Source organism: Impatiens glandulifera, chromosome 6 (assembly GCF_907164915.1).
Source record: "Impatiens glandulifera chromosome 6, dImpGla2.1, whole genome shotgun sequence".
NCBI classification, from domain to species: Eukaryota; Viridiplantae; Streptophyta; class Magnoliopsida; order Ericales; family Balsaminaceae; genus Impatiens; species Impatiens glandulifera.
The window spans coordinates 45,089,398-45,104,958 of record NC_061867.1 but is presented as its reverse complement, the minus strand read 5'-3'; the positions used below and the strand labels follow the sequence as shown (position 1 = coordinate 45,104,958).

Here is a 15,561-nt window from a genome sequence, read left to right as displayed (position 1 = left end):
TATTTACATTATTATTTATATTTTGAATTATTATTTTTATAAATTTTATAATTTTAATATATACATTTACATTTTAATTATTATTTATTATATTTTATAATAAATATTATAATATAATATTTAATATATTTTAACCATAACCATATATAATAATTTAATAATTTATAAAAAATACTTATAATCATTCTTTTCTAAATTATTGAAAATTTTACTCAAAAAATCTTTGACTACGTTTCGTATAACCTTCTTGGTCATACCTCCCATAAATTATAATCTTTCGTGAGTTATCCATCTTAATTCGAATACACTGACATTGACTTTGTTAATTTTTCTCATTCTCAAAATTTTCCTATGAATGAAATTATCATAATTCTCCCAATTAAGAACATCCAATATTGATTTTCTTGAGCATATCTGAAATCGTTAACACTATATTTTATGTTAGGTTTGTTCGTTGATAAATATTTTTTACTTATAATTTTATTATTGTTTCTTAAATGTTTAATCTCGTTATTTTCCAATTTATTTGGTGACACATTAAACGATCGTGTTTTTTATAATGTTTTTTCATTATATTTAAACTATTCTCCTTTATATAATATTTTTTAAAATAAAAATAAAAAGTTATATAAAATAATAATTAAAAGTAAATATATATTAAAATATAAATAATCAAATTTATAAAAATATTAATTTAAATATTTATATTAATATATAAATAATCAAATTTATAAAAATAATAATTTAAATATTTTAATAAAAATAATAATTTATATATATATATAATAATAAGTTTAAATTTTAATAAATTAAAAAAATAAAAATAAATAAATAAATTGAGTTGAAATAGTAAAGTAAGTTATTTTGAGAATGAATAAACAAAATAAGTTAGTTTGGAAAGTTAAACCTGAAACAATGTTACTCTGGGAATTAGTTCTTAGTTCGTCTCACCCTTAAAAATGATCATACTTCTACTTTCATATTATTTTTTAGAAAAAATTAATAAGAAGTGTGAAAGAATGACTTCTCTTAGGTTGATTATATTTATTGAATGATTTTACTAATTGATTAAATTACTCTACTTTTAGTTATATAAAACATAAACTATATAAAGGAAAAAAAACAAACTAAACTACTTATTAGATAAAGTTTGGTCATGTGCTTGAATTAATTAGTTGATGACATGTCATTTTTAATCTCTTTTACATTCTCCCGCAAACGAAACGCTGAAGCTTGTCATGTAGAAATGTGAATTTATGTGATGAAAGACATTTTATGAGAGTATTTTTAATTTGATCTTCGGTGGAATATATTTAATGTGAAAAAGTTTCTTTGTCACTTGTTCACGAACAAAATGGAAATATTGGGTTAGCTGATAAAAATGCAGCACCGATATTATCACACCATAGAGTATGAGGAGCTGATAAATTGATTCTCAATTCACTGAATAATGATTGAAGTTAACATAATTTTGTTGTTACATGTGCACGTGCACGATATTCAAATTCAGTAATAGATTGAGACACAACCTGTTTCTTTGAATTCCATGAAATAAGATTGTCTCCGAAAAAAATGCAATAGTCGGTTGTCGATCTTCGGTCATCTGGACAACCAGTCAAATCTGAATCAGAGTAAGCTGTCAAATTTAAATTTAAAGTGCATCATATGAATAATCCGTGATTGAGAGTATGTTTTAAGTATTGCATGATTCGTTTGACAGTTATTTAGTGAGATGTGGAATGAGCCTGCATAAATTTAATGTCAGATATTGAAAGTTCCAATAATACTTCTATAAATTGTAGGATCATAAATTAGATTATCATCACTTCGTGAGAGAGATGAACCCGAAGTTATCGAAGTGTGAAGTGGTTTGGCATTAAGCATATCAGCACGTGTAAGGATATCAATAATGTACTTTGTCTGAGATAGAAATAGTCCTAAAGTTGTGCGTATTGCTTCCATCTCTAAAAAGTGTTCTATCTGACCTAAATCTTTTATTGGAAATGATTCACCTAGACGTTTATTGTAGATATATGTATTGTAAAGTTACTCGTAAAGATAATATCATGGACATAGACAAAATATATGAAATAATATCACCAGAGTGAAATAAGAATAAAGAAATATCTGACATGATTGAGACCATAAATTTCTTTGTGACATGATTAGGAAATTCATGATTGATAAAATCTGGAGATTGTGTCATGTAAACCTTTTCATCAAGTGTATCATGTAAGAAATCATTACTCACATCTAAGTAATGAATCATCAGCACCGACGATTGACTACAAGAGTTAAAACAGTATAAACGATAATTGATTTGACCAGTAATATGAATGGTTCTGCACAATAGTGTTTTAAACTAGTATCTTTATTTTAAAAAAAAAACACACACACAAATGGTGTACAAACATTAAATAGGAAAACAAACCTTGCAAGACTTTGAACACCAAACATAACAACTATTGTTTCATCTGATAATAATTTTGAAGAAATTCATTTTTAATTAATCTAATTTATAATTTCTTAAACAATTTTAGGCAAATTGTTTTTTAAAACATTTTCTAAGGGCTTATTAGACGAGATTATAATTTGAGACTGACGTTATATGAATCGGAAATCAATAAAACATATTAAATAAAATTAATATATAAAAATAAATAAATAAAAAAATTTGAGACAATTTCTCTCATTTATTTTCAAGTGGGCCGAGTACAAGCCAAGTCCTAGACGATATCCAACCCATGACTTGGCAGCCACACATACAAAAAAGTTTGTTGCTCAAATTAAGCAAAAGAGAGGTTAAGGAAGAAGAATGCATAAGCAATCTGTCCCAACCAACTCTAAAAAATTTCTAACATCAGTTGCAAGTATAAATTGAGAAACAATTTTATCATTCAAGAGAAACCTAATTCTCATTAAAAGAGAGACAGCCTAGAGAGGCTATTTTGCATCTTATTTCTACATCTATTGTGGACAAATTATTTCAGATCATGTAAACAAAAATTGAATAAAAATTTGATGAACAAAATAAACTGAAGAATCGACCAAAATATTCATATTTCTCAAATAAATCCAAGAAACAACTATGTTTTTTCTCAAATTCTAAACACAATTTTAGGTCATCATATCATATTTATTTTAAAAAAAATTAAACCTAGTTAAGAAAGTCTTATGCGTGCAAATGCACTAAAGCTGCTTAGGAACTAAGGACTAGCCATGTTGTCCACAATCAACTCAGCATGCTTCACATCTTCAGATCCAACTAAGGTTGTCAAAATCGTTAGTTAGATATAAACTCGTAAAATCTAGAGTTTACTTAAAATCGTAAGGGTTTAATTTGAAAAAAATAATAGTTATATATTATTATTATTATTTATATATATTTTATACTTAACCAATTTTAAAAATTTATATATTTAAATATAAAATTAATTAAAAATAATAATAAATAATAATACTATAAAAATATTATACTTACAAAATTAATTATATTAATTAATTAATTTAAATAAATAATAACTTTATTTTTTAATTTTTTAATATAAATTTATTTTTTAAACATAAAATCATATAAAATCGTAATCAAAATTATTTATAAACTCGTAAAATCGTATTATCGTAAATTAAAAATCGAAAAGTTTATATATTTAAGAATTTACTTAAAATCAGACTCAATAACTTTACGTAAAATCATAAAATTTTAAGAGTCAAACTCTCGAGATTTTAATAACCTTAGTAGACCAACCCTAATTGCCCCCAATTTCCAACCAATGTTTTCGGAAATGCTGTGCAACTTCGAATGAAATGAAATATTGTATTAAGATAGTAAATGTTAAAATAAAAACTGTGTCATTTTTTATTTTTTATGTCTAAATGAGGTCGTAAATATTTAGAAATTTGTGACAATGCCTAGTCACGGGCTGTGACTAGTGAGATGAATTTTATAGTAACGTTTTTGGTGGAATGAATTTTATATTAACGTTTTTAAAATATATTTGACTTAAATTATTTAGAAAATTATAAATGGATGATTTCAAGGTTGCTACTATTATTCACAAAATAGTAAATGACAACTGAATTCAAAAAAAGGAAAAGTGTCTAATTTTATGATTATACATAATCCCATTGTAAGTAGGTCGAATCCAGGCACATTCAAATGACTTATCTAACCAACAGTTTGAAGAAAAGGGAAGTTTATAAGTGGCAGTTGTGGCAAATTTACTTCTTGAGTAGAATGATAATTGCGGTGCAATTGTCTTTGCACATTCGCTCTCGAACAGCTTCTCTAACCAGACGTCGGCTTACTGTAGAAACGGGTAATCCTTCCTGCAATGTAAAATGCTTCATAAATCTTCGAAAAAAGAGAGATAACACCAAAACATGAGCATATAGAACAGTATTTGTCAATAAGCAAAGATATTTTCAATCATATATGAACATATTTGTTTAAGCGGGAAGCTATGACGGTGAGATGCTATGACGGTGAGATGTAATGCTAGTTCTTTTTTAATTCTAAAAAAAATATTTATGATCTAAGATCATGTTTAAAAAAAAATAATCTAGAAAATAATATTCATACTAAATGACGTCAATAATCACACTCATAATAATAATAATAAATCTTTAAGCCAAACGAAACAAAAAATCACAATATGATTTGGATCATGTTCTATAAAATAGTTTGGATCAGGATTCATAAAACAATCTTATATCAAATAACAACAAAAATCACTTTAGTTTTTAACTTTTACGATTTTCCAATCATATCGAGATATAATACCAATTTCCAAATGAATAAAAAATATTAACACTTTCAAATTAAACTTTGACAATTCTTCAAAGGGATTGTGGCAATACCAAAAAATGTGACAAAATACCATTTTTCATATAGGCACGTTATTTGAAAGTTAAATGGAGGTTCTTAAGGCAGGAAAACATGGGAACTCAATAGAATTAAAAGTATGTTGGTTCTAACCTTTAGAAGTTTGCTAACATATTCAACAGCATCACCAGGACCAAAAACCTGAAAAAGTTCAGCAATTGACAATTTAACAAGAAACAAATATATGAATTCGAGGAGATTTGAAGCGAATCAATGGGAAAACATACCCCCCATAATCCATCACAGCCAAGAATGATAAATCGGTCTCTTTCTGTAATGTCAAAGATATGAATATCTGGAGTAGCAATCACACCAACCTGCAATTTTCACTTTCATTGTGAAACTTAATGGAAATTCACAAGAGATACTCTCAAAGAAACCTGCAATGTTCACTTTCATTGTGAAACTTAATGGAAATTCACAAGAAATACTCTCAAAGAAGTGTTATATAATATAGTTTTAACTGTTGTTTTGTGAACTCATTATTTTTATTGTGGTTCTAATGGGAAGAAGTTGTTGAATGATTGGAGAAACCGTCATCAAATTCCTACTTCAACGAGTTATTAGCCCAAGGCGAAATCTCTTTAAGGACAGTGAGTGCGCCAATATTTTTTTCTAATTCTTGTCGTTTAGTTACAATCATTTTGGCCATGACTTTACAGTATTTATATTATTATTTAAAAAGAAGTGCATATGGTTGAGAAATTAAAAGTTCAACTGGAAATAGCAAATATGCTCCATTTGAAAGTATTTATTGTTTCTATATCTTGATCCATTTCCAACACAGATAATTTGGAAACTAAATTTTGTCAGGACAAATTCATAAATCTATTTGTGTTTCCGTATCTGGAAACATATCCACATACAGAAACAGAAAGAACAAGTGTTTCCAAATGGAACGACGAGGTTATTTAAATTTTCCGTCCCTCAAAGGTACGTATGCTTTCAAGTAATTTACAACAAGGGAACCAACAAAGTTAGAATTCACAAATGGGAAACTCAAAACTGGACAATTGAGAACTACGGTTACATTAAAAGTAAAATCACCTTTTTAAACTGACGGTCACCAAAAGCTCTAGAAACATCAAGGCGACCTTGCAATCTTCCATTTGAACCCACAGATCCACCAGCCTAAAGAGAGAAAATTACCAAATTGAACACAATCTAACACTAGATAAGAGGCCAAATGACGAAAGTGACATCAAAAAACAAATTATATGGTTTTAACACCCAACTGTTCATAATGTCAACACTCAATTACCATCCACAAGATAAAACTATATAAAGGTAGTAAACAATTCTAGTAGCAGAGTTGTTAGACATGTCAGACAGTGGAAGATATAGCATGGTCAAATATCATTAGTATTACAAATGAGAATATGAAGAATTTCATTAGTTGAGAAAACAAAATTACATCATCAACATCTTAATGCCTATTCTATTAGCACTATTTATACTTTTTTATAGGGGAAGGATGTGGATTTGAACCTCTCATCCACAGGTGAGAAGGCTAGGCCCACTCAAACTAGCTGCTAGAACCTACTAATATATGTTGGCCTCCTTTCATCTCAACTGCCCAGTCTCTGCAATCTCAACCCTTGAAATCCAATGTATAAAAGGGTTAAGACTCAAAGCCTAAGACAAACCCTAACCTTGTATCAGATGACAGCATTAAATCCATATCAATTTCAACCACAGAGCGCTAAAACTTTTGTGAATATATGTATCAGAATACAGCATTATGTTGCATATAGATCTAGAATTGAGATGAAAAATAGATTGATTTCATAGAATTAGATGAGAAGAGAAAATCCTAAACTACTAGGGTCAGAATTATATGAAGATGAGAAAGTGACAACCCTGACCTTAACAATAAGAATTAACCCTAACCTTGTATCAGAACACAACATAAAATTCACCACTAACTGATAGCCAGAAAAAGATCATTGGAATTATCTTCTTTGGAAGAATATATTCCCACCATCATATGTTATGTGATACTAATGCTAGTTTCAAGAGTTTAAAATTTGGGTTACAAAAATGCCTTCTTTTCATCAAATGGACAGAAAAACTAGGTTTGAAAATTGTCTCACACAAAATGGATCAAGGAAGTAAGAAGATTACCTAATAATTGAAGTTCAGTGTAGAAAAGCACAAGACACTGTTTGATGAGGGTTATTTGGATTGTGTTCAACCAATAATCTACTCATCAATCACATCAACCAAAATACCCTCTTTATTTTTTTATTAATTTTCATTCTACATTTATACCCTTAATGTCTTTTTACACCTAATTTTCAATAATCTACATCAAACAAGGTTATTTAAAAATAATCACTTGATTAATAACCCTAAATCAAACCAGGCCCAAATGAAGGAGACCTAGTCACTGATTGCGTAGTGACAAGAGAAAATAATAGCACAATTGAAAAGAAGGCATGTCTGTCACCGAAAGTAATCAGAAGTCCTCACCTTTTGAATTCTTGCACGTTCCTGTGGATATATGGCTTTGTGTTCTCTTGTTAATACGATAGCCTTTAACTGACTAGGTCCATCAGAAATATTCCCTGGTGCATCTGCAGTAGATACCCGTGCTACGACTGCTTTTGCATCACCAATGTTAGCAACAAACACCTAATAATAAGAACAGATATTACAATTACAAAGAAATGAACCACTAAACACCAACCAACATGTAAACATAAATGAGAAATTATGGTCAAGGCCTTCCATTCTCATCAAATGAATTCTAGATCTCTGGATACTTGCTTATAGACTGAAGCGATGATTGTAGGATAAAAAAACAAAAAGTTGCAATTGCATTTACTCCAAAATACTGCAATAAATGAATTTACAAGTCAATGCGAACATGAACATTTTTTAATGAAATTAGCAGAACTTCCTAAACTTGACCAATTAACAAAGACAAGTGTCTTCTAGTAAATCAAAAGGCCTTGAGTAGCATACCTTTTGCTCTATTACCCAAACACATACAGCTGTGGCACCATCCTGCCACCCACCTGATAGTACAAAATAAATGTGCACAAAATAGAAAATGAATTAGCATATATTCAAAAGCATATAAATCTGCATATAGAACACAATTAGATGGGAATTATACATGTTGTCAATATGGTACAATACAGTTCTGCCAGAAGTTACCTTTACAGGGACAGAAGAACAGGGAAAGACATAAGATGTTAAAGATGGAATTAAAAGAGACAGATAGAGAGAGAGAGGGGTTTGGAGGCACACACATGCCTGATTTTTTTTATATTCTCAAATTGAATGGTACATTGTGGAATTACAATTTATATACAACCTTCATCCTCCATAAATGATAATAAGTTACAATAAAATCAAATCAAAGTGAATCTTCTCTTATTGGCATCAAATTTGCAGCTGACTGATTATAAACGAGTTCTCTCTTTGCTGAATTATTTGTTGACTTTTGTTTAATACAAACCAAAAAAGAAATATAGTTTTCACAGCTTCAAACAATCACAATTAAACCATGAACTAGTATGAGATTCATTTTGAACCTTATTTCGGGTTTACTTCAAAATGATCTCAAAATAAACATTTCTTAACTATTAAAATAAACTTCATTAACCACTATAAACCATCCATGATTCAAAGAAATATTAAAATTGTCAATTTAAACCATTAAAATGTTGATTTTGTCCTTCTTGAAAAACATTGTTGATTTTTGTTTCTTTGTACAAGACTACAAGTTTAAGGTTTATTTCAATTATCGCACAAGTATCAGGTTTGTTTTGAAAGTGAACTAAGTTTAGGGTTCAAAATTAATATCTCACACAAGTTAAGGATGATCTATGCTCCAAGAATTATTTTGTCAAAGCTTAGTTGTGAAGGCTAGATGGTCTTAAGGGAATCAAATTGTTTACTCAAGAAATTATAAGCTACTCCAAGAATTATTTTGTTACTTCAATCCATGCTAACTATCCAAGCTCTTTACATACTTCTTCCTACAACAACTACTCTACATATAGTGTGGATATCTCAATGTAGCTTATGAATATTTTGAATTTCATCACTATGGCTCCAACCAAGTACAGGATTCAATGGATGATCAAGATAAAGATACCAAACCAATCAATATGTGGTTCGTAAAGAGAATTCTTAAATATAGGGGAATGCAAACATACGTGTAGAACTTTCTGCGAGAAGAGATTCATCTGTCTTCTTGAAACCTGATGCAAGGAAAAATAATAAATGTGATTCTCTTATCAAACCTAATTAACTAGTGCCAGAAAACATTATATTGATGAAAGTAAGCAATCAGCCTTACCATCAAGTATCGCCTTCTTTGCAACCTTTACATCCAACTGAATTATCATAATAGAGCAAAGCAAATAAAAACCAAGTCAGACAGGATATCGTTGAAAAAACAGTGATCATAGGAAACAACCATGTATTCAAATCAGCACCAACAAATAGACATATGAAAAGTGATGGACATATAAACAATGTTGATAAGTGATTTGGGGATTCAAAACCCATAAGAAGATACATTGGCATTATTAAGTTGCTTGTGTTACTAAACTTATTTCATAATTATTATTGTTACTAAATGTAGGTTTATGACTTCAAGTTTTTAACTATAATTTTGGTTTTGAAATGATAAAGTTTGTATTAATAGATTTTTGGAGAATATAACTTATAATAATGCAAACAATGTGCCTTGAACATGTGACCTGAACATTGTTCATTTCAACAACTCAACTATTAAATCATGTGTACTGGTCAAACCGTCAAAGTTTAAGCTATAAATAAAATATGTAAAGCAAACCCTAGTCTAAGATAGGCCCAAAACACAATAAATGCCCCCTTACCCTAAAGCTCATGTGCACATGCAACCTTACATTTTAGGTCACTTTTCCAACTGAAAACGTGAGTGTCACTCTAGTGCTTTGGTTCAAGCAACAAAAACTTAACCCACTTTCCTAATGTAAGTGAGATAAACACAAGGGAAGTTCTTTTGACACATACAACTAGACTACTATTCTTGTTGTAAGTTAATATACTAATTCAATAGACTACTATTCTAGTTGGACTCAATAAAAAAATCAATATAGACTACTATTCTTGTTGCAACTTAATATACAAATCAATATAGAATACTATTCTTGTTGCAACTTAATACACAAATCAATTAGCCTTGTGCAATATAACAAGCGACAAAACTTAGATGAGCAACGCCTAGCATATGAGAAGTATAATGGATAAAAGGAATGAAGAATTATATTAAGATAAGAAATGAAAAATTAATGAAGGGAGATAAAACATTAACGGATATGGTGAATACAATGGGGATAAGAGAGATAAACTCTAACAAGAGAATTTCAACTCATCATTTTTTCATAACTACCCTTAATAACTAATATTTTATTTATAATACTATTTTAATAACCGTCACTTATCATAACATAATACCCTTTCCCTTGTATCATTACCCTTCTTCAATTCATTCGTCCACGAACGTCAATAAACGAAGGTTCAGCTGAAACTCCCAAGCATCTGGTGGCTCTTCGAACCATATAAATTGTCCAAATTGTCCAAAGTCGGTGTTTAAATTATGAATAGAACCAGCAACGCGCTCGACCGGTCAGATGAGCACATGCATATTCAATCTTCGAATCTTCTGTTGTTCGGTCTATTTGAAAAAAGATCTCGATTCCGTAAATCCAATCATCCACTTCTCCGCCGTTAAACTTTGGGAAATCTATCTTCGACAGTCTAGTTGGAGGTTGATACATTTGCTCTCGCTGTTCACGTTCCTCGTTATGAAATTCCCGATATTTGTCATCTTCGTCTCGTCTGCGATCACGCTGATTATCACATCGGGGTTTTGAACATTCGTTTCGTGGTTCATGATTATTACTTACAGTTGTTGGACTTAATCGATCGATCGCATCACTCATTGAAGTTATCACAACTTCCATCCTTTCGAACTGAAAGGGAGGCTAATGTTACGAGGGATCATTAGGGTTAGTTTCCTTAACCCTAGACTAAGTTGACGGGTAGACGTAACCAAGGTCGGCAGTTATATTTCAGTTCAGCACAGTAAATAATTGTTAATAAGGCAGTTAACCAAAAAAAGTGGAATAGTTATTTGACTAGGAAATAAATAATTATTAATAAGGCAGTTAGCCAAAAAGATAGGATAATTATTTGGCTGGAAAATTGGTCATGACAGCTGATGAGTATATAAGGAAAAGAATCTGATTTGTAGAATATTTGGCTGGAAATTTTGATCTGCAGAGGAGATAATCTCTATCTTTTCTTCCTTCTTCGTTAATTTCTTACCTTATTCATCTAATATTCTCTATTGTGAATCTCCTCTCAACCTACATTATATTCCACTCTATACCATAATTTAAGGTATCTTCACCTTCTAACTAGGTTACAAGTTGAAATCCCATTTTGAGTTATATCATAAACTTGGTTTGGAGATTGGAATATATGAAAGTTGGTCTCTCGAATTGACCAATTTTAAAGCAATTGGATATCCCTTCTCAAAATACACTTTTTTCACTCAAGCTACCTTCAAATGAACAAAAATATATCACTTTATATGCTAGACACCAAATACCATATCTAATTTAATAAACTGTCATTTCTTGCATCGATAACTGATGGTCGTTGTATCAAATACATCTTGAGGATAGGAATAATATTAGGATACATAACTAGATGAGAAATAGCATCCCTTACTTAGCCTGATGCACAAATGCAATGATGATTACCCGACCTTTCAAAAACCCTAAATTCCTCGTTCAAACACGCAACACGTACAAACACAGCTTACAGCAATACCCGCACAACAAGTGGCTACATCCCAGAAGTAGGAGCAATATAGAAAACTACTTATTTGGCCTTAACTATTTTATTTTGTTGGCGTGCCCATTTATCTATCTAGAGCCACCTTTTCTTAGACGTAAACTCAAAAGTGTCTTATCCCATTTTACGCACCCTATCTCCTTGATGGACATCCTTAGGGTGTACTTTCCTCACCATTCCAAAAGGATCATCTAGAGACCTTTAAGGTCTTAGCCTCACATCACTACATTACCCATGCTCCATTGATTCTTTGGGTCTAATCAAAACTAAGTCTTTACCCTACTTGAGCATTCAAATACTTGCTTCCACATGGCAACATGGAACAATGACCTTTGACATACATAATCACTAAATACAATTCAATAGCTTAGAGACCTAAAAATCAATTGACACTTTTTGTTTCGTTAGGCAAGCTTGAACAACAAAAACATTCAATATTGGATTTAATATCCTCAATGATATAACAAAAGGGGTTGACAATATTCTTCCATGTCATACACAACAAGATGTATTCCGCATATTTGCATCAAGAAAGTATGTTCTATTGTTTGGTTATTACTGTATACACTCATTGTTTACCCCCCAATTTTATAGTTTATACTTTTAGTAAATTTGAGCCTATAGCGTGATCCACTAGCACGTCGATGTGTGGTAGTGGGAAACTGTCTTTAGGGCTTGCCTTGTTGAGATCCCGGTAGTCTACAATTACTAATATGTGGTTCTCACTTTATTTTAAAACTAAAGTTAGTGAACCATAAACCAGTACCTCCTTCCAACCCCAAAAAATAAGAAACAAAGAAAAAGAAAAGATTCATAAAGATGATTAATCGGTTCAACTCAATTAATGATTCTTAACAAAGAAGAATAGTGATAGTATTAATGGCAACATCACAAATCTAGTGATCATTATTGCCAAAAAATATGAGGCAGACTCAAACCTGAATTCATATTCCAAAATGTTAAGAAAAGAGCATAATTTGTGAAAAGTCTTAGACCGACGAATGTTAAACAAGCATGAAAGAAGACCAGGTAAACACACCAACTCACGTGGTAAGCCTGAGACAACATTTTTGTGCAAATTCTTTTGAGCATATTCAGCAGCTAACCGGCCTCCATGTCCATCATAGATTGCATAGTGTGAACATCTACAGAAACAAAAATGGCTAAAGTAAGACCTCCATTATAGTTCACACATGTGATCCATTTTTGAAAAGGTCATATCATCTCCCAATAGAAAGAGGAGTGGCAATAGGCGATGTAACTACAGTAGTATGCTTTGCATAATCAATCTTTACAAGGACAACCTACGTCTGTATGAATTAGTGTATGGATTAAGAAGATATATTTATAGTTAAAAGAGAAGGTGTTGCAATGAATGATATCACTTTTATGGTAAACATTTCCATTATAAGTAAATGCAAGATCCCGGAAGTGATCATATAACAAAAACAAACAATATCATAAGGTTAGGCTTCCATTTCTTAGGCATATTGTTTGACATTGACAGATTAACTTCGTGCTATCTGTCAAGTCTCACATTGTATGTACCTCAGTTAGCTTTGCAAAAATAAGAAAAACTTGGTTGAAAAATTCTAGTATACTACACTTTTTTATGCTTAAGATAGATGTCACATAGCAAACGAGGGAGTGAAGGGAGTCAATAAAATTATCCATTTTCTGCTGCTTTCCTAGTATACTACAGTAGATGTCATTAGTATATGTATAGATTTACTCTAGAATTGGGTGTAGAGAATGATATATCTTGTAACTACGGCTTAACTTTTTTTATAGAACATTGGGTTCCGCTTCTCTTTTGGAGTGCGACAAACCCCCGCGGGTTAAGCACATAGCCTACAAACACACTTAACCATTTAACCAGACTGGGGATAAACACCTCTTGTTGCCGCTAGGCTAGAAGAGGGGATGCTATGGCTTAACATAATTCTTAGCAAACTAAGAAAAATGCATAACTTTATTTATTTAATCAAGGTGTTCTTAGAATTGAACATGAGATGTACATTGGTCAGTTAGCTAAGGAATAACTACCATTTATTAGATTCTTTTTTATTGTTAATTTTAATGACCTGGCAGTAAATGGTTAGGCCAGGTCTTATATAAGAGAATAGGATTCTCATTTCATAGGTATGAACGGAAATGGTGTAGTTTCTATCCACTCGATATATTAGACTATCCTTTGTTCTCTATCTCACCTTCTCTTTCCTCAGTTATCTTCGTTCTAAGCTTCTCATCGTCATCTCTAAATGCTTAGTTGTTACATACAACAATACAAAAGAAGCAGCGGTCAGAAACATCTGAAAATACTATCAACCATTCGAAGAGTAACCATGCAATGATCTAAAGAGAACATAATTATCCCATATTACATTACAAACAATCCAGCAAATCTCAAATCAAATATACATCTGTTTTAACCACAATTTTCTCTTATTTTAATTGAAGAACATCACAATAAGACATGATTCATAAAGATATAATCTTACCTTTTATATTTAAGGTGAATAATAAAATAAAAGGATGATTAACTCATATGATAAACATGATATGTGTACATCTGTGCGAATCATCCATACTTGCTTTAACTCATTACCTGACTATTTTATACAGATATAACTTAACTAGTGTACATTGTACATTATTCCATTGTTCCCTGCTCCTGACCAATTTTTTCTCAAGCAAATTAACTGCCACATGAAATCCTTAATAAAATTCTAATTGCTCTTGTCTTCTTCTTCCTGGAATATCATATCAAGTATGAAACTTTAAAGTAGACCATAGAGAATGGTTGCAACAACCATGAGACTTGTGATAGAGTGTCACCTAATAATCTAAACAAATGAAGGCTTGAGATATTTTGGTTGAATCCTATCCATTGGAGTTACATGAGAAGTCTGTTCCTTTGTCAAACAAACATTCTCCTTTAATTAGAAAATGGAGAAAGCAAACTCTTTCTCTTCCATTGTTACATAAAAGAAGAAATTTATTGGTTATAGACCCAACTCAGATTCTTATCCGTTCTAACCTTTAACAACTACATATATTTTCTACCAATAGAACAAGCAGAAGTCATACATTATGCAGATATCAAGATTCAAGACAGAAGAACCACATTAAGAAAGTAACCATTCAATATAAAAGTAAATTACCTCAATGTTCCTGGAAGACCTAATGTGGCGTCAGGAAGAATAACCCAGGTATCCTCCATCGAGTGCCTTGTACCTTTATCTTCCGCTGCTTCTGCTTCAATCTCGACAACACTTGGCTCCTTAACACCCGATAAACATGTTTTCTTGATTTCTTGAACTAAAGATTGTCCCTCTAAGGAATCAGGTCTCAACTTCTTTGCCGCCGAACCATCGTCTTCAAACTGGCCCTCACGCTTACCGCTAGAGGCGGCGTCCGACATCGTACTCCTCTCGGCTAGATTAGTTTTGGTTGACATTAAACTGTCGAGGTGAGAATGTTGACTGTCAAAAGCTTTCGTATGTTTGGGTAAATCTTGTTCTTGTTCGATCGGTAAATTGGATGAAATGCCCTTATAAAGGGTCTAAATCCAAAAAAGATCTGACTGATAAACTTCACAAAATTGGCATTTTCGTCCTGCAAAATTTTATTGTCCTCCGCGAATCCACTTTATCATTAACACGAAATATCACTCTCGCACTTTCCTTTAAAACGCGTTTTTGAACTCACGCGTTTTAAATGAAACGCGTGAATGTATTTCGCGTTAATGAAAAGACGTGAAATGTAACTCGCGCGTTTCATCTAAAACGCGTTTATGAACTTACGCGTTT

General features: G+C 31.2%; 1 protein-coding gene across 1 annotated transcript; it reads right to left on the bottom strand.

Annotated features, from left to right (window-relative positions):
• Nucleotides 1–4,027: 4,027 nt before the first annotated feature.
• On the bottom strand, nucleotides 4,028–15,270 carry LOC124942703 (probable protein phosphatase 2C 8). Its single transcript, XM_047483250.1, has 10 exons — nucleotides 14,914–15,270; nucleotides 12,789–12,894; nucleotides 9,198–9,234; nucleotides 9,055–9,099; nucleotides 7,853–7,905; nucleotides 7,358–7,519; nucleotides 5,933–6,016; nucleotides 5,113–5,202; nucleotides 4,979–5,026; nucleotides 4,028–4,329 (listed from the first exon to the last, which is right to left on the bottom strand). The coding sequence occupies exons 1-10, from the start codon at nucleotides 15,207–15,209 to the stop codon at nucleotides 4,222–4,224; spliced, it is 1,029 nt and encodes a 342-aa protein (XP_047339206.1). The 5' UTR covers nucleotides 15,210–15,270; the 3' UTR covers nucleotides 4,028–4,221.
• Between the last annotated feature and the right edge of the window lie 291 nt (nucleotides 15,271–15,561).

What these genes read in the sequence shown, in the direction of transcription:
- LOC124942703 (XM_047483250.1), bottom strand. Translation starts at nt 15,209, where the DNA reads ATGTCAACCAAAACTAATCTAGCCGAGAGGAGTACGATGTCGGACGCC. An exon ending in TTTGGGTAATAGAGCAAAAG is followed by an intron (nt 7,520 to 7,852) that starts GTATGCTACTCA and finishes TCTTATTATTAG; the next exon opens with GTGTTTGTTGCTAACATTGG. An exon ending in ATGTTAGCAAACTTCTAAAG is followed by an intron (nt 4,330 to 4,978) that starts GTTAGAACCAAC and finishes TTTACATTGCAG; the next exon opens with GAAGGATTACCCGTTTCTAC.